Here is a 22,868-nt window from a genome sequence, read left to right on the forward strand (position 1 = left end):
TGACATTTTTGAATCTCTGATGACTGAAGAAATGCCCCGTTTCCAAAGCACAGCTTTCACTACCATCCTTGAAAGCTTGTATCTGAAGCCATGTTTTCCAAATAATTATTAATGAACAGGAGTGTATCATCACTATTAGGTACAGCAACCCACAAATGTGTAAATAAATGACATCAGATAAGAGTGACATCAATCATTGTTTTGAGTAAATTGAATGTAATCAGAATGCATACAGTCGCTAGGGGTATATGTATTTCTTCCAAGTACATGTATGTGTAACACCAATATGATTTTTCCATTATTTTCCATGAGATTTTCAGCATGACCTAAGGAAGTTAGCAGTATCTAATGAATGTTTTCTAGGAAATCAGTATCTAAAAAAGATCATCTGGGAACTACTACTAAAAAAACATGAATAGGAAATATATTTTCATCAATAAAGGAAATTTCCTTTGAAAAATTCTTTATTTCATGAAAAAGGAAGTATTTTCATTTGTTGGTTTGACCTGAAGTATTTCGTTGGGAGGTTTGTTTGGTTTAAAGTCTTATTTTGTCTGTACCTGCCTGAAACATTTCCTTGCAACACTTTTCATACTGTACCTCTCTTTTAAAGTACCATGGGCAATTATGGGGATTGTAGTATTGGATCCTTTCTTTTTCGATTGGTAAGGACTTTGTCCAGTTTATTTCTGAAGCACCTCAGTCACCTTGTGACAGAGATATGTAATGCACTATTGAAGTCACCTGCTGACAGTTTGTCAGGGGAGAGTGTGGTAGTTTAACCCCGGCCGGCAGCCAAGCCCCACGCAGCTGCTCGCTCACTCCCCCTCACCCAGAGGGATGGGGAAGAGAACGAAACCTCGTATTTCAAATTCTGAGGAAATCAGGAGGTAGTCCTAATGGATCAGTGCTTAAATTATATGAGAACTGAGAAACCTGAACTTCCTAGGGAGAATGCTGTAAACTTCAGATCTGTGAGGAGCCAGGCTTGAAGGCAATGGATACTTCCTAGGGATCTCAGCTCTCAGCATCTCTGAGACTGAGAGAGCATCAGTTCCACTGGGCAGCAGCAGCATCTGTGAGACCACAACAAAGAGAAACACAAAGTCTGTATGTATGTGTACAACACCTGAAACAACAGTCTACGGGATGCCTGCAGCAAGTCAGTGAGGCTTGATTTTACTCAGTGGCACGACAGCCCGCTGGAGCCTTCCTGCCAGCCACAACCTGGCACCAGTGCTCTCTGCTGGTGGAAAGCCACCCTGTGTAAGTTAATGACGATTGAACACACAAAAAACTTCAGTTAGGAGCAGGGTGTGCCTGGCTGGTGAGGGACTGGGGTCAAATACTGCAGGTGGTGATGGCTGCATTTGTCAGAGACCTCTCTTGTGCCAGGCATCCCCCAGCCCCTGGCACCTGTGGGCAGCAGCCTTAAGACCTTCGTTCCCTTTCACTTCCTAAAGTATGTACTGCAGAGAGTTCATCAGGTCCACTACTCTTTCAGATATCCCACATGAGAATAATTCAATGTTTTAACACCAAATTTACTTATTTGTAGATGTTCAACACAAATGGGATTTTGATTTAGGAGAGTGATACAGCAATGAACTGAAATCACAACCCAATATATAGCGATTGCAATATACAACTGAACCACAGTACAAACATAGTTCCCATCAACAGTCCCTATATGCTCCTGCATTGAGTTTGCATGGCAAGGTTTTGGTAACAGGGGGGCTACAGGGGTGGCTTCTGTGAGAAGCTGCTGGAAGCTTCCCCCGTGTCCGATGGAGCCAATGCCAGACGGCTCCAAGATGGACCCGCTGCTGGCCAAGGCTGAGCCCATCAGCGACAGTGGTAGCGCCTCTGGGATAATGTACTTAGAAGAGGCAGGGGGGGAAACTGTGCAATGAAATCACAGCTGTGAGAGAGGAGTGGTAATATATGAGCGGAACAGCCCTGCAGCCCCCCAGGCCAGCGCCGCAGGAGGGGCAGGGGGGGCTCCAGGGGCCGGAGCAGAGATTCCCCCCAGCCCGTGGTGAAGCCCACGGTGAGGCAGGCTGTGCCCCTCAGCCCATGGAGGCCCACGCTGGGGCAGATACCCACCTGCAGCCCCTGGAGGACCCCACGCCAGAGCAGGTGGATGCCCAAAGGAGGCTGTGACCCGTGGGAAGCCCACATTGGAGCAGGCTCCTGGCAGGACATGTGACCCCATGGGGGACCCACACTGGAGCAGTCTGTTCCTGAAGGACTGCACCTTGTAGAAGGTAACCGCACTAGAGTAGTTCATGAAGAACTGCAGCCTGTGGGAAGGACCTACACTACAAAAGTCCATGGAGAACTGTCTCCTGAATGCTGGAGCAGGGGAAGAGTGCAAGGAGGAAGGGGCAGCAGAGACAACACATGATGAACTGACTGCAACCCCCATTCCCCATCCCTCTGTGCCACTCTAGGGGAGAAGTCAGAAAAATTCAGAATAAAGTTGAGCCTGGGAAGAAGAGAGGGATAGGGCAAAGGTGTTTTAAGATTTGGTTTTATTCCTTATTATCCGACTTTAATTTGATTGGCAATAAACTAAATTAATTTCCCCGAGTTGAGTCTGTTTTGACTGTTGCTGAGTGATCTCTGCCTGTCCTTATCTTGACCCATGAGCCTCTTGTTGTATTTTCTGTCCCCTGTCCAGCTGAGGCAGGGACAGACAGAATGGCTTGGTGGGCACCTGGCTTCCAGGCAGGCTCAACCAGGCTCAGCTCCACTGTCATGATGCTGGCTGTTCCCAGTCAGTGGGACGGCATAGGTGAGTTGAAGCCAGGTAAAGCCCATTGCTTTCTTCCAGGTCCGTTTTGTTAGTTGTTTGATTCTCATACTCTGTGTTTGGCGGAGCCAGATATACGTTCCACTTATGTTGGTCTGGCTGGCTCAGGAAGATTATACTTCCTAATGCTTATTTTAAGGAAGGCCATTTACATAACCAGTTGAACCACTCAACTGATGCGGCCATTTATTGACAATAAAAGTCACCTGTTAATCCCCTTGGTGTTCAGTTCAGCATCTTTTACAATAGCTGTGACCACCTCCTAAATTCCTTTCTGAGCCTCATGAGCACATCATCCTTGTCTATCTTCTCAGAGCTTTCCCACTGTAGAGTTTGTGGACCAGCCACAGCTAAGGACAACACAATAAGTGCAGGTTACCTTGGTGCTTTGCTGTCATCGTGATATAAAGTCCTAGTGAGCACGAGGGACATTTTGTGGTGTTTCATGCCTGATGGGAGAAATGTCATCCTCTGCCTTGGACCTCCAGTGTCCAGAGACAAGCAGCAGCTCTTGGTCTCTGGAGAGGCACCCCCCAGAACATACCGAGGAGCAGCTAGTCCGAGGGGGCGAAATGCTGCCACTTTCTCCTCTCTGCAGACACAGCTCCAGCCTGCAGGTGCTGGCAAGCAGGCTTGGGAGCAATACTGGTGAGTATTGGTCCTGTCCATGTCAAGTCACGGGGAAAAAGCTTGAGAGGTCATGAACACTCAGCTACCCAGAAGGAACAAAACTAGAATGGACGAGTTGGGTTGTGACAACTGCAAAATGGCACTCGGAAGGTTTGCAGCAGCATAGAACAACCCAAACCCTGCGGAGACCATTAACTGCCCACCTGCATCTCCTGAATGTTCTTGGCATGTCTGTGGTGGCATCTCAAATGAAGGCAGAGAAGCTGACCAGGAGGTATTTGTGGGACGGTATAGCTAATGTGGGATATGCTAAAAAAAAAAATCCACCTCCAGAACTGAGCGGCCTGAGCCTCCTGCTGACCTCTTTCCCCAGAGGAGCTGTCACTGCCATACCTGAGAGGGCCCCATCACCCCCCAGCCCATGGCCTTGTGCTCCCAGCATGAGCCCAGCTGCCCCTCTCCAAAGCACCCCATGGTGCTGCCCTGGCTGTGGGAACAGAGTGGGTAGGACTCAGCACCCACCTCCCCACAGGAATGTGAGACACGCTGTGGCAGGTATCTCAGGGGATGGACATGAGAAGCCAGGTCTGACTGTCAATGGCCCTGGCATCCCTCCAGAGACATCTGCTCAGTGCCCATATCTCAGCTGTGTGAGTACCTCATGTTTGTGGTGTGGAGCAGGGAGGGGAGGTGGGATGTCATGCCTGGTGTTCTTAATGAAAATCATACCCAAGAAAACTCCAAACCGAATGGCAGTTTAGAAAGCCGACACGCGTGTATCGCAGCGCTGGGTGCACCGGGGATCTTTCCTCCCAGCGTGCACACCAAGCTGCTCGAGGGCACGCATTATATACCATAGAGCACCGGCATATCCATAGTACATGGCGTGTGCGTTGTCATGCTCAGGGCTGGTACTAGTTTCCCACTTCCCATGCAGATCAGCGCGCACCTCAGACAGCGCTGCTGAAGCCTTTTACCGACTGCACATGCTCCCCATGCTCCCCAAATGCTCCCCATTTGCCCTCTTTTGGGGTGGGTAGGTGGGGGGCTATCTGAGTCGTAGGTCCAGATCTCCCACTGCCACAATTACTTTTGTCCTACTTCCAACTGACTTTCTGTTGGTGTGTGTGTATTGAAACACTTTATCAGTTTGTCTCTTCTTAGGGCCAGAGCTTTCTCACTTGAAGGTATCTTTTGCACAGCATAGATGGCAGTGTTCTTTTCGCTTTCTGTCTTTGTTTCCCGACCTTGTGACATCAGCAAAAGAAGGGGGGCTGTGCAGGAGCGGGCTGGAAACTAGGGCCATGCGTGGCAATCAGTTAGCTGACAATTAGTGGGGGACGGGTGGCTCCAAGGATGGCGCCAAGGAAAGATAACACCTTGCTGTTGATTGATGGTAGTTAACCACCAATCGGGGATTGCCTACTATGCAATGCTTAGCTTAAAGAACCAATCTGTTTAAAACGCGTGATTTCTGAAAGAATATACACCCGTGTTTCTATACGATAAATCGACATTTGCTTGCATCAAGCTGCGTCCTGTCCATCGCAGCAAATTGGTGACCCCGATGTGATCCGGTTAAGGATCCGACGTGAAGGGCTCTCGAATCGCCTGAGCGACTTGCAGCGAGTCCCACAGAACTTTGAATGGAGTGCTGAAAGGGAGCGGGAGCCGGCCGGCCTGAAATCCCTCCGGAGCTGAGGTGAGCTGTGGGAAATCCGTCATGGGGAATCGGGCTTCGTCCCCAGAAAGAGATGTGTATGGACTCATGAAGGGTCTTCTAGTCAGATTCGGGAGTCCGTGCCTCAGTCTCCTCAAATGATGACCCCTATGGTGGTGTCCCGAAGCCTTGGCAGAATAAGGATGGAACTGGTCGATAAAAAAGAGCTCGTGGAAGAGGGCTGCGTTCCGGAGGAGACGTCTTGGCTGAACGATCGTCTTGCTGGCTGGACCAGGCGGACAACCTGCATCGAGACAGGTGAGCAGCCAAGAAACTTGAGACTTTGAAAGACAGCGGAGGGGAACTCCGTGTCGGGAATGCATTTAGCACCTTGGTGGCAAATTCTGACTACTCTTTGCCGAGTGTGGACTAATTCTACTGATGGTGCTAAACCAGAGGAGGCTGTAAATTCCACCGACAGAGAGACTTTTCTCAGAGACACACCGTCAGCGATGTCCACACCTCCCCTGCCCCCAAAGCTGTCACTGATTGCAGCGACCCTCACAACACAGGACCAAGCATGGGAACAGGACAACTCGGACAATGATTCCATTGACAATGATAAACCTTTTGATCCAGGTCCTATAGATCTGGAAAAGGGCTAGACCTTTCCTCTACCCCCTCATCTCTCCCGATGCATTGATTGTATTTTTGGGGAGGGTGAGGGGGGGTCTGGGGGATTGGTGGCTGGAATGCAAGTGGGAAACGCTTAAGTGAGGGGTTTTGGGAGTCGATATGGCATAACAGGTGTCTGCATGCTTGTGGAGATGTATAGCTGCGTAACTGCATGAGTGATTTTTGCCCTGGGCCTGGTGGTGCATACAACTGCGGTTTGTGTCCGGGCTCAGAGATGTAAATATGGGCTTCTCTGTTATGGTAAAGTGTCTCTGGTTGCATAAAAAAAGAGGGAATGAAGGGAATGACCCCAGAGGTATGTTCAGGGAAAGCATTAAAGAGTTAAATCACCTTGTTTGGTAGGCAGTTAAGAATGTGGGTCAAAATTGCCACTGTTTTTTGTTGTTGGCTCAAGGACATGGCTGTGAGGATTTTGATGGTATGTGCTGCGTGGATTTTAGGCACCCCATTGCAGCAACATGTTATCAAAATCTGAGAAAATGTCAGCCTTTTTGGCATCCATTCACTCAGCTGGCAGTATAGTTTGTTTGCTATTACCTTGGTTGCTGTCATGTTTGCAAGGGCCCTGCAGAACATGGCAAACCTGGTACTAGCTGTTCAAAAAGCAAAAAGGGGAAATTGTAAAATTGTACGGAACAGAGACAGTGGGTTATTTTGACATTGATAATATGTCTTAGTTGTTTTTTTATTTGTTCTATTACTTATACCTTGGTTTTACTCATTCGGTTTCAAAGGTTCTTTTTGTGCAACAGGAAGGGGGAGATGCAGGAGCGGGCTGGAAACTAGGACCATGCATGGCAATCAGCTGAGAGGAATGTGCTCGGGCTTGTCTAGACAACAATTAACAGAGCGTGGGGGATGGATGGCACCAAGGAAAGATAACACCTTGCTGTTGATTGATGGTAGTTAACCACCAATCGGGGATTGCCTAGTATGCAATGCTTAGCTCAAAAGAACCAATCTGTTTAAAACGCGCGATTTCTGAAAGACTATATACCCGTGTTTCTATGGAATAAATCGACATTTGCTTGCATCAAGCTGCGTCCCGTCTCTTCATTCGCCGCAGGGCTGGTTCTTTGTTCTTTTAGACTAAATTGTGTAAGTCTTTAGTATCAGTGTCAGGGTGAGCCAGGGAGAGGGCTGAGGCAGTTCCCCCACAGGGACTGCAGGTCCCACTGGCAGCAGCTCAGGCACTGCAGTGCTGTGGCTGCTGCTCAGGAGGGCACAAGAACAAAGCCCTTATGGTGCAATCCATGCAGAAAGCTACAGGTGGACAAAAGTTCTTTTGACTCAGAAATTCCAAAGGATGTGATGGCTCAGGGGGAGCCAAGAGCCAAGCCTCTGCAGAGGAAGGCTTTTCCTCAGCTCTAAGAGGTCTGTGGGTGGGATGAGGTGGAGCATGTCTGTGCGGGTTGTGTGAGAGGAGCCATAAGGCTTCTGCTCTTCCCAGCGATGTGGAAATGCAGCTCCCAGAAAGATCCCTTTAACTTCCAGGCTTGCTTCTTTTCAGCTCAGAAATGGAAGTCCCCCTGTGGAGGAGCTTTGTAGGGTCTTCTTGCTGGCCCAGGTCACTCTTGATGAGCATTGGTGAGTGTTCACCATGGCACAAGTTCAGGTGATTTGTATCGGATGAGTTATCCCCCAGGGCAGGATCAGCAAAAAGATATCACAGATCCATGCCTGTACTGGCAGAAGCTGCTGAAAACCGCAGGCTCCATTCTGCTGGCCCTGTAGGACTGACTCCTGCCTCAGGGTTTATTACGTGCCTAGTAAAATACTGCAGCAAACTGAGGATTTTCTTCAGCACTGATGTCTACTTGTAAGAGTACATGCATAGATGATTAGCTGGATGGGAAGAGCTCTTTGCACAGCATCCCAGCACTGGGACACAGTGAAGCACACTGTGGGGATCAGGCTCAAGGTGGCCTGGGTGGGAGCCAGCCAGTTTGCTCTTCCCTCCTCTGCAGACCTTGGCAGTGTATGAGCCTCCTCCTGGTGCTGGGGTGTCTGTGCTGTCCCCCTGAATCACAAAAAAACTCAAATATGAGTGATATGAGCCCCAAACCAGTGAAGCACTAGTAAGCACCCTATTACAACCGACAGCAAATTAACGTGCAAACCCATCCCCAGGTAAAGCAGAGGGAAGTGCTGTGAAGGGTCACACCTGTGCAGCTGAAAGCAGGCACAAGAAAAGGCAGTGCTACACCCTCCTACATATTTCTAGGGAGAAGGATTAGTTTTGGTTCTCTGATCAAAGCTGTCCCAATTACAAGGAGGGGAAAGAAGAGAAACATTCTAAAGGCAGAAAATTACACATTTCCTTGGATTTTATTCTTACTTCTATGTTAAACAGAACTTTTCAATATTTTGTGGATATAACTGCAGCTTTCAACCACTCTTTTGAGAAACCTTAGAAGTTATACACTATTAATACTCTGTCTTTTTCACTTTTCAGAAGTGTTCAGTGTAAAACATACTACATATTTTTTTTCCTGGGAAATCAAACCAACAGGATCTGTTGACAAGGCTCTTTGGCAGTGTTATTGTCAATGGTGGTCTCTTTGGATGCTCTAGACAGGACGTCCTGGGGGAAGGCAGCTGACTGGAAGATGCTCCTTGTGCTACTTGGCTGAGGATAGTGTGTCAACATATTTGTGTAGACAGGTAGTAGGACTTTTGGAAGAGGTTCTTAAGGTTGAAAACTACTATCCAGTAAGATGATGAGGAATGGTTCCTCCGTTACCTTGAAATGTAATTTGTGTGTTCTTATGCATAGGTGAGATCTTGAACAAGACACTGAAGGTTTGCATGTGATAAAGCATTCCATTCCTCGCTGAGTAATCAGATGGCTCTTTGTTTGCAGCATTCTGGAGTATGAATGCCTTGTGTGCACAGCCTGTGAATGCACGGGCTGATAGCAAGCTATGCAAGCATACACAGAGTCGATATTAAGCTGCTATGTGGGATGCATTTCTTTATCTGCGAACAGTATCCAGAAAGACAAGGGCCCCCCTTCTTGGAGTTAAAGCTGAAAGGAGACTTGTCCTGAAGAGCAGAGCTCATATTTGCCACAACGGATTATTATTATCCACAGGATCTGCTTCTCTTTCAGCCTTTCTGACACTGATAAAAGATACATACATGTATACTACGGATGGAAATCTTTATAGAAGGCAATTGAAGCAATGCCTTGGAAGTCTGCTCAAATTTTCTTCTATGAACTGAAAAGCAAAAATCCCTCTGTGTTAGAAAATTGCTTTTGAGGGGCAGGAAGGGCATGGTAGTTGGTAGGTTGTAAAATAATGTATTGAAAAGATGATGGTTGTCTGTGACAGTCTCATCACCCAAATCAGTTCTCCCTTTCACATGCACACCTAGTCAATGAACCTTGTCTTAAAGAAAACAGGAGATCTAACTTCTTACGAGGAATTAATCAGTTTTCCAATGTGGAAAAGAATGCAAAATATTGCAGTTTTCTTTGGTACAAGATTCTTCCATCTTCTCATCACACACAGAGTGTGATTTGATGTTTTTCTTGAAAGCTTTCGTTTTGTTTTCTCTCCTGGAGGTTGGCGATGCTGCCAAAAGAGGGCAGCAACCAAGCAGAAAAACTGCATGCCTGGCCCTGCATTAGGTCACGTGGGAATTTAATTTAAGGGATCATTAGCACAGAAGCTCCGCGTCTTACTGTAATTACTGCTCAATGCGCTTAGCCTGCTGCCAATTTGTTCTTACGGCAAAAGCAAACCTCTGAATTGTTCTCTTTTCTTTGTGTTTTCTTTCAACAGAAAAAACAAGCCCAAACTACTGCTGAACCATTTGAAAAGAAATGCAGTACCATGGGAGCATGAACAAACCCCAGGCGCTGCTCTGTGAGTGCTGTGTAGAAGGCATGGATCCCACAACTGTGTTTCTGCAGCTTTACGGGGGACTAAATGCATGTAACACAGTGTACAGCTTATACTGTACCTTTATTTCCATGTGTAAGAGATTTTCATTGTTCATGCTGTCAGCTCCCTCCTGCAGGCTGCATTACCAATAATAAGTTGTTATTACTGCTCTGTTCCCTAATGGGCAGCGTTTTCTCTCAAATCCACCATTCCCCTAAGACCCAGAACCACCTCCTTCATGTGTGAGGCTGCATAATCAGATCACTACGTATCTTTAAAGACATGCTTATTCCAATATTTATTGACTTGATCCAGGCCGAATCTGTTTTAGAAAAAAAAAATTGCCATCTGCTGGTTTTAATACAGTTAATTATTTTTACCCCAAAAGGGATCTGCAGTGTTTTGGCCCCTGCCTCTGGAGGCAGTTGGTTTTCCTGCCTGTATTTTTGAGATTACAGCATTAAGACACAACATCCACAGTGGAATTTCACTTAATGTGGAAAATTTCATGGCCTGATGGGAAATGAAGGTAGAAAGAGTGAGGATTTTGTGTTGCTGCAGGACAAAAGTGCTGTTGCTCTCTGGGGCTCTGCTCTTCCCATGTCAAACATGGGTGCTGGCTCTTTGCCCAGTCATTGGGAAACACCTGAAGCTCTACTGATATAATGAAACTAATATTTAAGGACAGAAGCACACTGTGCGAGGCTGGAAGGGGCCGCAATGACGGGAAAGCACGAAGCAGTGGCAGACTCCTGCCGCATGTGCGATATGAGCCCAGAACGGGCTGACGCTGGCTTAACTTTGTGTACAAAAGAGGGAAAGGCCGTGCGTCAGGCCAAGACCTGGTTGTGGGAGGCCTTGGTGGGCTTCTCAGGGCGGGAGGAGCTCAGAGAGCACCAGGCCCGTGGGGAAGGTGTTCAGCCGGTGTCAGGCATGGATTGCCTCGCTCGACACCGCTCTGGTGGGCTGAGGGTGCCGCTGGCGATCGTGCCTGTTCCTCCTCAGCCGGGACTTCAGGGGAGGGAGACCCATGGGGAGAAGGGGAGGCACATGCAGCAGGAGCGGAGGGGTTACGCCAGGCAGACCCCGCTCCCTGTGCAGGCAGCACTGCCCTTACTGCCCAGGGCCTGATTCTGCCCTGGATGTCCTCTGTAACCTGGGTGAGGGCACTGGAGCCCAGATCGGCTTCAAGGCCAGTTCAGCTGCCTAAAATCTCTGGAGGGTGTGAGCCTGGGCTGCACTTTTCCTGTAATAGCTAGATTGGTTTGGCAATTGCAGAGAAAGTGGCAGGATCGCTCCTGCCCCACTCTCCCCTGGGGGGTTTGCTCAGGTCTGCAAGCTGCAGCATTAGCAGAATGAAAAAAAGCAGGTCCTCCAACTTCCTTGCATAAAGGAAGGATGCTCCTGTAAGTTCGGCTAAAGCTGTGCAAATTACAATTAAAGAAATAAACAGGAATGAGACAGCAAAAGGCTGGCTGTTCTGTTTTCTACAGGTGCTGGACCTTGTATCCCCTCCCCAGAGCAGACACATTGGCTTTGCAGTGCCGCTGGCAGCTGGGCAGCCCCTGTGTCTGACAGGTGCTGATTTTGGCTGGGGTGAGAGCACAGATCACGCAGGGGATGGATGAGCTCCCACCCTGCCATCCTTATGCCAACATTATCTGCAGAGCACCTCCCTTTGTGGCATAGGAACCACTCGAGCAGGATCTCCCTGGGTGGACTTTCCTACTGGTGGCAGCTGGCAGGTCTTCATGGGAAGTGCCTGGCCTGCTTGCAGTCTGGAGAGTACTCAGCATTGAGTTCATCAGAAAAAAGGTCTGGGAGCTATTGAACTGGAGTATCAGCTTTTCTCTCAGCATTTCTGCCTTCTTTCAAAAGCATGAGTAATAGCTTCCTCTAGTCAAATAAATTTGTAGTTTAGTAAAGGCAAGGAATTATTTTCTGTGTTGTTCTAACACTCAGTAGTTCTGCTTTTTTCTTTCTCTGACTTTTTTTTTATAAGAATTGAGAAATCAGACATTAGTCACACCAACAAATAATTTTTGGATGTGTATGCTTTTCATAATGGGCAGGACTAACTCCAGACAAACCAATCTAGCAGAAAGCAGCAAAAGGCTAACAGCTTAAGTATAGGTCTAGGAGACTCCAAGCCAGTTAATGAACTGTGCAGCTTCTGCTGAAGTCAGAGAGCCCACAAGCAGGGCTTCAGGAGTTTGCAGCACTAATGAGATTTCTGCACTGTGTTCTATAGGTCTGTGGTTCTGCGTGCTTACAATGATGCAGATGAAGCCATCCAGATCCAGAACCTGCTGCAGAATAGATTTTATCTTAAATCTGGAATAATCTTTACAGCAATGCCTTGAACTGAACATGTATTGGAAAACTTAAGTGACGCTGTGAATGGTTCAGCATAGACTATAATGCTGTTGACAGAATTTTTGGAATGTATCTTGGTATGCGTTTCAGTCTTTCACCTCCCTTGTCAGTGCTCTTAACAGCACAAATTACAACTCTGTGTTACCTGTGAGGGCACTGAATAACCCACTTTCCCAGGATAAAACTTTTTGGGTTTGTTTTGAAGGCTGCTAATGCCCTGTAAGAAGATAGTCCTGGCTTTGAAAAACAAGCGGTGGAAATTTTCCACCAGTCTACATACAGGCAACGGTGAGAGATATGGAGGGAGGAAAGGATGAAACAGAAACTAGAGCACTTGTCATGGTGAAAAACTATGAAGGCAGACCATATTTAGAATAAAGCAGAAGTGATATTCCTTGCTTTTGTTTTATAAAGGAAGGGAAACTCTTCTTTTGACAAAACTAAGGGTAAAGTTCTCTGCCAAGGCATGTTAATTAAGTACTGCTGAACGCATGCCATATAGGAAGGCATGCCTATCACTGTGTCTACTTAGAGGTACAAGATGCTGCCAACCCAAAACCCTAGTTATGTTCAGCTTTATATTGTGAGCTCTGCCAGACATGTATTGTTTTCTATTAACGATGTACAGCTTTTCATACCTTGTAGCTGATACTGAAAAATATTAACAGAAGAGGCTTGACATCACAATTAAATCAATATATTGTGAAAGGCACTCTGAAATACGCTACCGTTTTGAGAAATGGCCATTTCAAAGACATTTTATGTTTGTTACATTTGGGATTTTTTTCTATAAAGAAAACACATGCTGATATGTTTTGTTATTTCAAGAAATATTTTCTTGGGTTATTCTGACTAAATTTAGTTTGGCCCATTCTTTTAGGGAAAACATTAGACGATTACATTGGAGGGAATATGTGGGGGTGTCTTCAAAGCAAGTGTTCTGAGCTAAGGCTGGAAAAGGAGAGCCACAGAAATTACATTGGTTTGAATTACTTGTATTTTGTACACTTCACATATCCCAGTTCTTAAGCATATCTGAACAGATTTAAGATGGTTCTCCAGCGTTCTTTTTTCCTCCTGTTCTTGATAGGACTGTTAGTTGTGATTCCGTAAGCCAGCTTGCATTAGGTTTCACTATAGTTTTGTATTGATGTGGCATGTAATTACTAAAATAGCATTGGAAATCTTTGCTTTTTCTGGTAGAAATTAAATTAAACCAAGATAATTTATTATTTTGTGAATGACTGAAATCTGGCTGTTCCAAATGTAAGGACAGTCAGCTCTACGCAAAACAGTTTGCTCCTTGCTGAAAATAAGAGGTAGTGAGGGTCGCCTTGGTGTCTGGATTAGCATTGATACCATGCCTGCGGGAGTAGCTGAGATCATAACTGTGCTATTGCTTGCATGCGGCATGGTTTTGGACACAATGTTTTGTGTTCTGCTTCTGTTCCCTCTTTTGCGAGAGAGAATAGCAGCTATGTAGCTTTGTCTCAAAAATCTAGGGTGAGAGTCAGTTATGGAACACCTTGTGCATCATCCATGTGTGGGCTGTATCCTTGTGCTGCAGGAGAGCAAATTTGTGGAGCCAGGGGGCTGCTGGGTGTCTGCAGCCCCTGCAAAGCACCCTCCATGCAGCTGGTCATGGTTCCTTGGGTGGCAGAATAGTCCTGAGCAGGGTAGGGGGTTTCTCAGTTAATCTCCTCAGGTGTCCCCAATGCCTATCAACAAACAGGCAGCTGTGTGCAGGCAGAGGGCCTCTTCTGACCCTAGTGCTGGGGGCCAGGTGACCATAAACAGGGCAGGGGAGCCTTCTGTTCCCTTCTGCCCCCTTGTCATGGTGGGGTGGCTGGAGCCACCCAAGCTCCTCAAGAAGAGCCACAAACACAGTGAGCATGCTCCCTCAGCTGTGGGAGGCTTTCAAGAGTTTCTGCCAGTGCCGGTTGATTGAAGTGTTGTCTACAGTATTTGTTACCTTTTTTATTTTCCCCTCAGTGTAAATGTACTTTTCCCTGTAATGTTTAAAAGGGTAAACATAAGACAACCTGTCTATAGCATACAGTCTACAAACCATTCCAATGGGAGAGTTATGCAAAGAAGGCAGAAGGAAAAGAGAATGGAAAAAAGCCCAAGAGAAACAGGAGGTAATGTGGTCTGTCCTGGGCTGTTATGCAGCTAAATGTTTCTAAAAGGGGAAACCAGTTCTCAGGCTTGGCCCAAACCTCAGCAACACAGAGACTCCTGTTCTTGAGCTACCGACCTGCTGCATTGTTGTTGCTAGTTATTGCTTCCACCTCTATAAAACTGCTCCTTCTGGCTGATCCCAGGAGATACCAGCTGTTTGGCTGGTGAGAAGCTCATACTTGCAGGTAATATCCTACTGTGCAGCTCTCAGCAATGTTTGAGGGTCGAATTCCTCCGGTCATTTATGTTTTAATGTTGTTCTCTTTCAGTTAGTTCAGAAAACAGGTGTTCCCACTAGTCTTACTGTCTGCTCATACTGCTTCATACTGCCTGCAAGAACCACACAGCCAGCCATCTTGCATGCACATAAAAATTGCTGTCTCATTTTCATGCAGAAATGTGTGCCTTGTCACTAATGACCACCACCCATCCTCCTGCTGGTATCACTGGGATGCTTAGTGTGCTGCCCTGCCGGCTGACAGCTGGTAAGCTGAGGTCTGCCTGGAAGTTGCAGACTCCAGCCAAATGAGACTCCTGTTACTTGTCTTAGACTGCGTTTGCTGCCTGCCGCAGCTCTGCTGTACCTCTCCCGGGCAGCTGCCTCCACACTACATGAGGAGTTCCCCAAGCACTGCAGCAGAATGCAGTACTTAAAAGGATATGTGGGGATACTCAGGCAAAGGGAGGAAATTTGTATCCTGCAATAAAAAAAGCTGAAGAAATGCATGTGTGATCCAGCTGTGACCTGCCCCTGCTCTCACATTTGTGCATGTGAGTGCTGGAACAGCAAGCTGGGTGACCACCGCTGTCTTTGGTATGGTAAGAGAAAAACAGTTCAGGAGTTTTGAGCATACTGCTGGGTGAGCTATATGGCAACACAAATCAAATATATGGAATTACATCTGAAGCTGAATTACTGCTCCTTGGGAGAAGCTGAAGCACTGTTGCCATGACTATTGTTCTTGCAAGGGAGGCTCTTGCCTGCATCCCAGAGCACTCTGCAGCCAGAAGCCTCTGTGCTGTCTCCTCTCTCTGGAGGTCCCAGATGGCACCTTGACACCACCTGTCCCCTCCTGGCAGAAGTGAGCAAAGGGTCAGAGGCAGGGAGAGATCTCCTCATCGATGCTGAGCATCGCACTGGACTTGAGTGAAAGGCTCCTGGCCCAGGGGGCCAGCTGCGGTGGTCCCCTGGTTCAATAACAGTATTGGAAGCATGTGCCTAATTAATGGTTGAAAATCAGATGTGCTCAAACAGATGGGGGAGGCGAGTGGTGAGGCTGAGGGCTGGGACAGCAAGGCAGCACACTAGAAAAACACTCCATGGCATCAGCCTCAGCCCCCTCTCCCCACAGCAGGTTAGGTGCTCAAAGAGGTCTCTGTGCTTTGCTATGTTCAGCTGTTAAACAAGGTCAGTGACCCAGAGGCTACACGTGTTTTATTTACAAAGTCTTGTGAAAGAAGGCATTGCATAATGGGAAGCAGAGCTGGCGCACTACATATGCCTAATGGAGTATTTGGCTTTCTCTGCTCTAGCTTAATTGTGATTTTAAGTTTTGCTTTGCTCTGCCTAAAGGCCTATAAAGACTTCTGCAAAAAAATGCCAAAACATAGTAACTGGAATAAGCCATTTTCTGGGTTTTTTTCTCTTAAAAGTACAATCCTATTGCAAAATTTCTGGCACTTGTCTCAGACGTTTCCCAACCAACTTGGCCTGTGGAAAATGTGAAGTCTTGCAGCTCCCACCTCACCCAGCACGGTGAAAAGGCAGGGTAAAAGCAGCAGCTCTTCCTTCTCAGAAAATCATCAATCTCATTTGGCCTAACCACTAAAAGGGAGGAAAAAAGCAAAAAAACCTCAACTCAAAACTGAGATAAGGCAGCTTCTCCTCAGATTTCAGTGCTGGGGATGGTTCACCTGCACCCCCTGGCTGGCAGCAGAGTTGGGGGATACCCAAGGAAAGGACAGTGCCTGTGTACCAGCGGTACTAGCGAGGTACTAGTGTCATAAATCCAAGAGGTTTATAAATCTTAAATAAGATAAGACAATCTGTGGAGAACAGTTTTAATAAGCTCAGTGCAGTTAGCATTAAAAGCCAAGCAAACGGCTCCAATCTGCTCTGACTGAATCTTCTGAGGCATGCTTTCGAGAAGCCCCAATAAAACATATTTTAGTAATCCAGCCTGCAGAAGAAAATGGAGTAGATGTTCATAGGTTGCATCAGCGGAACAGACAGCCTACATAAGGAGGGAATTGGTTACATGGGTGTCTGTTGCAGACTTACTCAGAAATGCGAAACCTGGCTGTTAAAGGCAAGTGCTGAAGAGCTTGTGGAGTTTGGTGCCTGGAGGGGACGATGCAGGGCAATGACCGGTGGATGGCTGCGGCCAACGCAGCTCCACAAGAAGGAAAGCCTGTACCAAAATGACACCAGTCTTTCTTATCAGAAAGCCACCAGACAGACAGGCAGAGACACCCCTGCATAAGGGAACTGAGAAACCAAGTAGCTGAGCCTTATGTCATTTAAAAGAAAAACCCAAACCTCTGCCTCCTAACACAGAACTAAGCCAGGCTTGGAAATAGTTTTCCTGTTAGTCCGTGCCCTCTGTTTCTTCAGAGCCAAGCTAGAGTCAGCAGAGGCGGATTAACGGAAGAGTCCCGAGACACAATTTAATAGGAAGCTAATCCCAGAGATCTTTTTGCTAAGGCCACGTGCTTGCCTCCAACCAGCTGCTTATGGAAATGGTTATAAGGCAGAAAATGAGAGCAGAACTCTCCAAAGCACGCATGCATGTGACTGCCTGCATGCATACGTGCACACCCACCCACGTGGCCAAAAACCTTTGACAAATGGAATTCTTTGCAACAGACAGAATGGTTTCTGGATATATACGGCAATGTAAAAGGTCATGGCTAGTCTGAACTGCTCGGTGCCTCTGCAGACTTCCAGTGACAGTTACAGCTGCAGATGACTAAGATGTAGGGACGCTTATGGCACTTGCATCGGAAGCCAAGGACTGAAATACTACCAGCATGCTCCCTGACGCTCAGCAGCTTCTGCAGGGGCTGCAGTGCGTGGCATGTTTCAATCTGGGCTGTTGCCTAGCACTTGTACTCTGTTTTGTTTGCTCTCTGTGCTTGTGCTGGCTGGCGCTTACAGTAAAAGGAGTATTTCTCTGATTACCTCCGGGCCACCTCCCCGCTCTAGCTTCTACTGCCATCTATTTGAGGAAAAGTAGCTTTACCATATAGATGTTTGCTTCCAACCATTTTGGACCCCCTGGAGCCTTTTGAGCTTTCCATCAGCCCAGAGTGCTCCCTGGCCAATCAGCTCTGTAATTTTTCTCTGCAGTGAATTAACTCCCAATGCCTGGGAGTTGGACATGCAATATTCCCAAGTATCATGACTAGCCTAGTAGGTTTCATAGTAGGTGAAACATCTGTTCCATACTTGGAAAGCAGAGGATGTTATGTATTTTTTATTCCACCTACTGTGGAAATTTGTGAATTCAATATTTAAAAGTCTGTGTATCTTTATCAACACTGTTGGGCCCATCTTTTCCCTGGCCTAGGAGCAAAGAAAGGAAATTAACAGGGAGATAATATGTATGGGGTAAAAAAAAAGGCAGCAAAGAGACTGTGAGCAGCTTATTCTGGAAGTTTTATGTCTATAATACACCAGAATGGGTATAGTCTGCAGGACAGGAGAGGATTCTGGTGTCACAAGGGTGCAACCTAAAGTTTACCAGAGCAAAGGATTAGTCAAACTAATGGCTTGAAAGCAAAGTCACCGTGTAGGCCCAACGTATCCGTGGTAGAGGATCACACCATGGCAGAGCACAGTTTAACCCCAGCATGACTAGCAACATGAACATGACTGGCTCTACCTAATAACAGCACAGGTCAAGTATAATGAGCCACTTTTAAAAAGTAAGCTCATTTTTGACGCATTTTTTATCTACACCTTAGCCGATTGTTGACTGTACTGATGAATCAGATTATTTTGCAAACGTTGTTTTGGCAAAGAATTATACTCTGGTAGCTGCTTTTGTTACGTTTAATTTCTACGATGTTAAATTGACAAGTTTTACTGCTCAAGATCTGTTATGCAGCCTAGGGCAGCCTCTCCCAAAATGCCAGGCTATTGTTACTGAAGAGGCAATGTATGGTTGTGCACTGGCTAACAGGAATGTCTTTGGATGTATGAATTCAGATGTGCAGGTCTTTTACTGACTTTTACTGACTTTGCTGGAAAAAAAATGTCATCCTTACACTCCAGGGTGAATAGGCAGACACGCTTACTTCCTCTTGAGAAATGAGGTACTTCCCAGGACCAGACTTCTCTTTCTTGATCTGTGTCCACACGTGGGCTGCAGACAGTTTCAGCAGTTGCTGTGAGTTAAGTGCTGAAGGACAAGGAAAGCTCACAGGTTGCAGGCGTTTAACAACCCTGCCAAAACTTCTCAGTTCCTGCAGCCTCACATCCCCAGCCAGCTCATAACCTCTCACAGTTTTAACACCAATTTGTACTAAGTTCATTCATTTGCAAAAGTAATGAATTCAGCTCCCAGAGTTTTGTCAACAGGACAATACAAGCAAGAGTTAGCAGTTAAAGAAGAAACTTCATCATCTGGCTTGTCCCCTGGTGGACTTGCATGCAAAGGGCTGGGGTTTTAGACCAAAGGGTGAACATCTGGATCAGTAATGTCACCTGAAGTAAGCAATCACATTTTAGGAGACTTAGCCTAAATATGCAAATACCTCATGCATGCTATCTCCCCAACTGTAGTGTGTGTCAAAGCCCTGTGGTGCTTGCTGTCCTGAGGGAGAGAGGGATGTTTTGTGATGCAGCATATGCTGGGGCTCAGGTTCACATCACCTGTCCTGTTTACATGGTTCAGGGTCTCCTGCTGCCTCAGAGGGTGTCACAGCCCCTGGGTGCAGATATTTCCAGAGTCTCTGTCAGTCCTCATGAAACTCTTCTGCTTTGTATGAAAATGCATAAATATTCATGGGTAAAAGCAAATGACAATAACTGCATGTAGCATCACTGCCGGCATCTGTGCCACCACCTGGGCTGCCAGAGCTGTGGGCAAGCACCGGCAGCCAGGAAGGGGCTTTACTAAAGCAAGTTTGGCAGCAGACAACCAGAGTTTGTGGTCACCACCTCCTCACTCAGTGATCAAGTCACCTCAAGGAATACTTAGGATTCAGGTTGTGCTTCACAGGTTATTTCAGTTTATTGATTAACTTGGACTCAGCTCACATGCTGGCATTTACTCACAGATGCCTTAGGAACCTCTCTGCTCAGCTTACCGTCTGCTCTGCCTCCCCTTCCTGGGAATCTTCCTGATATTATGCCCTGTACCCCCTTCCTGGCCTATATTCCCTACATGTACACCTATATTTCCCACCTCTGTATAGGGAACTGGTGCCAGTTTAGGTAAGACATGCACTACACACTACAGAGAGCAGCTGGAGTACATGTCCACCTTGCAAAATGCAACACTTTTTTTGAGTTAGTTCAGGGCCTAACAGAAGTATAGTCATGCTGTGAATACTGGCTGGTGCGTGAGGAAAAGTGGGATAAAAAAATTGAGGAAATTACCATATTAATGTAGATGTATTGCTCCTAGTGCCAAAGATAACAGTGCAGATGTGGTTGAGGTTTCTCTGCTCTATTGCTGTGCATAGCCTGCCTCAACGAGGAAGAAAGCTCTGCACCATCCTCCTTTGTCCTTTGGGACACAGGGATAAAGAACTTGTCCTGGTTTCAGCTGGGATAGAGTTAATTTTCTTCTTACTAGCTGGTGCAGTGCGTGTTTTAGATTTGATGTGAGAACAGTGCTCATGGTGCACTGATGGGTTTGGCTGTGCCCGGGTGGTGTCTATCCTCAGTCAGGGACTTCTCAGTGTCTCAGGCCCGGCCAGCGAGAGGGCTGGGGGGGCACGGGGAGCTGGGAGGGGACACAGCCGGGACAGCTGGCCTGGGCTGCCCAAAGGGATATTCCACACCATGGGGCGTCACGCTGAGTATATAAACTGGGGGAAGAAGAAGGAAGGGGGGGACATGTTTGTCTTCCCAAGTAACCATTCTGTGTGATGGAACCCGGCTTTCCTGGGAATGGCTGAGCACCTGCCTGCCCATGGGAAGTGGTGAATGAATTCCCTGTTTTGCTTTGCTTGCGTGCACAGCTTTTGCTTTACCTATTAAATTGTCTTTATCTCAACCCTTAAGTTTTACATTCCTTTCTGATTCTCCTCCCCATCCCTCCGGGTGGGGGGAGTGAGCGAGCTGCTGCATGGGACTTGGTTGCCAGCCAGGTTTAAATCATGAAGGGCTGAAACTAAATAATACAGCACTTTACAACCGGATCTTTTGCTGAAAACAGAATTTGCCTCCTAAAATATTATCAATGGTAGTCCTGAAAACCTTCCCACTGTTTCAGACATAGCACTCTATCAAGCATGGTTGGGTGACCTGCGTGTTTTTCCTTATGGTATCACCATTTATACACAAAATTAACATTTCTTCAATCTGGAACTAGGGCTGTGGATGCAGCAGTAAACCACTGCTCTGTGAGATGCAGTGCCACAGAGGCATGACCCAGACACTGAGGGGAGGACTGCTGCGCACCAGACCACAGGTGTCTGCAAGGTAGGTAGCACTTCAGTCCTTCATGTATGTGACAAGTACCTTCTGCTGAATAGCTGTGAGGACAAGAATGCACTGAGGTGAGAACTAAATCATGGCAACAAATGTTATTATTCCACTTAATACTGTTCTCTATTCACAGCTTTCAAAAACAGAGTTTATTTGGGGAACAAAACAGCAAAACCAATCAAGCATCAAGGCTAACTGGTCTTTTCAATAGCATGGGCTGCAACCGGGGCACCACAAAAAATCCCAGTCTGACAACACCACCCTTGTTCCCCACAGGCATGGGGCTACAAGAAAGGGGGAGGGAAGTCAGATGAAATTGCCCCTGGCACTGTATCCCGTGCCAGACTGACTGGCTACAAATGGTTGAAGTTGAAACCTTAAAGTAATGAGTTATCTCTTCTTTTTCACAGTGGTTTAGGTACACTGGGTCAAAATATTTGCTGCTTACTGCTGGGAAGCAGGGCTTAGGTCCATTGTGGAAGTCAGAAAATAACTGCAGTGGGGAAGTGCTGGCTGGGGCTGTGCCTGGACCCACGGCTCTTCATGCCCCTATGGAGCCAGGTACTGCTGAGCAAGTGCTGCCTCCGTGGGCCAGCATGGAAGTGAGACATGTCCAACAGCAGGCAGGATGCAGCCACATTGCCAGACCTCCTTAAGTCCACTTGTGTACTGAAAGTGACCTTTATAAAGTATAAATACAATTAAATAACTGTTGAAGGCATATCTGTATTGAGGTATGAAAGAGAAGGATGGCACTTACAGAAGTCTAACTCCCGTATAATTTTCTGTAAGCTTATTTCTCTGCTTAATTCATTTATGCCTACACCTAGTGACTCTTAAGATAGATTTCTGAAATGTCAAAGCATATCTGCCACAGGGGACAAAGGTTTTTGTTTAAAGAAGAACCCCAGCGGTCTGGCAGGCTGTCCCCAAACTCCCCATCAGTGCAGCTCACAGCTCCGTGCCAGGGCTCATTGTCTGCCATGGCCCAGGCAGGAGGTCTCTGCAGAAGCCATTCCCATTCCCCGCTGGCCTGCCTGCCCACCTTTCCTCCCGTGGGCCCTGCCCCAGGACCTTGGCCTGATTCAGAGCCAGGAGGGTGTGGGGACATGCAGATTTGACATCTGTAGAAGCACTGCTCCATCCACCACTTTACAAGCGACCATGAAGCCCTGCAGTTTGCACATCCACCAGTGCTGCTTGCACTGTGTACCGCCCGCCCGGAAGACTCCAGGGACTGAAGGGGAAAGGTCTGTCAGGTCACCACCTCCGTGTTCCCTCCAGCACAGAACTGTTCCCTACAGTACCTTATTTATATGTGATATGACCTGCACAGCCCAGACACAAATGATTCTATCAACAAGGCCCCGCAACTTCAGAATGATTTTTCTGGCTTGACAACAGCCTCCCTACCAGGATATTATTTTTGATGCTAAGCATGGGCTTTCCTTCATTTTCTTCCCAATTGCTGTTGACTAAAGCTTGTAAAACTCTTCACATAATTCTCCACTTCGCTCACGTATCTTGAAAAACTACTCTTCTTAACCCAACTTACTTCTAATTTAGCATTTACACACAGTTACATCTTTTAATCTCTCTCCATAAATTAACCACCAGATCCTAAATAATTTTGATTGCTCTTCTCTGTATCCCTGTCATTTTCATCTTTCTGGCTCTGAGGTCTGCAGACAAACCAGTCAGCAGCCTTTGTACTGCCTTGCTGGCACAGGGACAAAGGGGCAAACAGCAGCCCAGGCTGTGATATATTGCTTCTGTACACAAAATTTCAAATGGAGCTGCTTTGTGTTTTTTCTTTTTTTTCCCTTTTGCCCCCCTTTTTTTTTCTTTTCTTTTTTTTTTTTTCCATTTTTTTGCGAGTATGGAGGAGAGGCTGCTAGATTGTATTGCAAATTGATGCCCAAATTACTGCCCTTTAACGCCCATGGGTCTTCTCCAAGT

At 46.8% G+C, this 22,868-nt stretch overlaps 1 protein-coding gene across 1 annotated transcript; it reads left to right on the forward strand.

The window, feature by feature from the left end:
- The first annotated feature begins 10,411 nt into the window (after positions 1 to 10,411).
- Positions 10,412 to 12,359, forward strand: TICAM2 (TIR domain containing adaptor molecule 2). The gene is given in 4 exon segments (XM_056325053.1): positions 10,412 to 10,652; positions 11,921 to 12,122; positions 12,124 to 12,253; positions 12,255 to 12,359. Coding segments are annotated over 4 exon segments (678 nt in total).
- Positions 12,360 to 22,868: the final 10,509 nt, after the last annotated feature.

Source organism: Falco biarmicus, chromosome Z, assembly GCF_023638135.1.
Source record: "Falco biarmicus isolate bFalBia1 chromosome Z, bFalBia1.pri, whole genome shotgun sequence".
NCBI classification, from domain to species: Eukaryota; Metazoa; Chordata; class Aves; order Falconiformes; family Falconidae; genus Falco; species Falco biarmicus.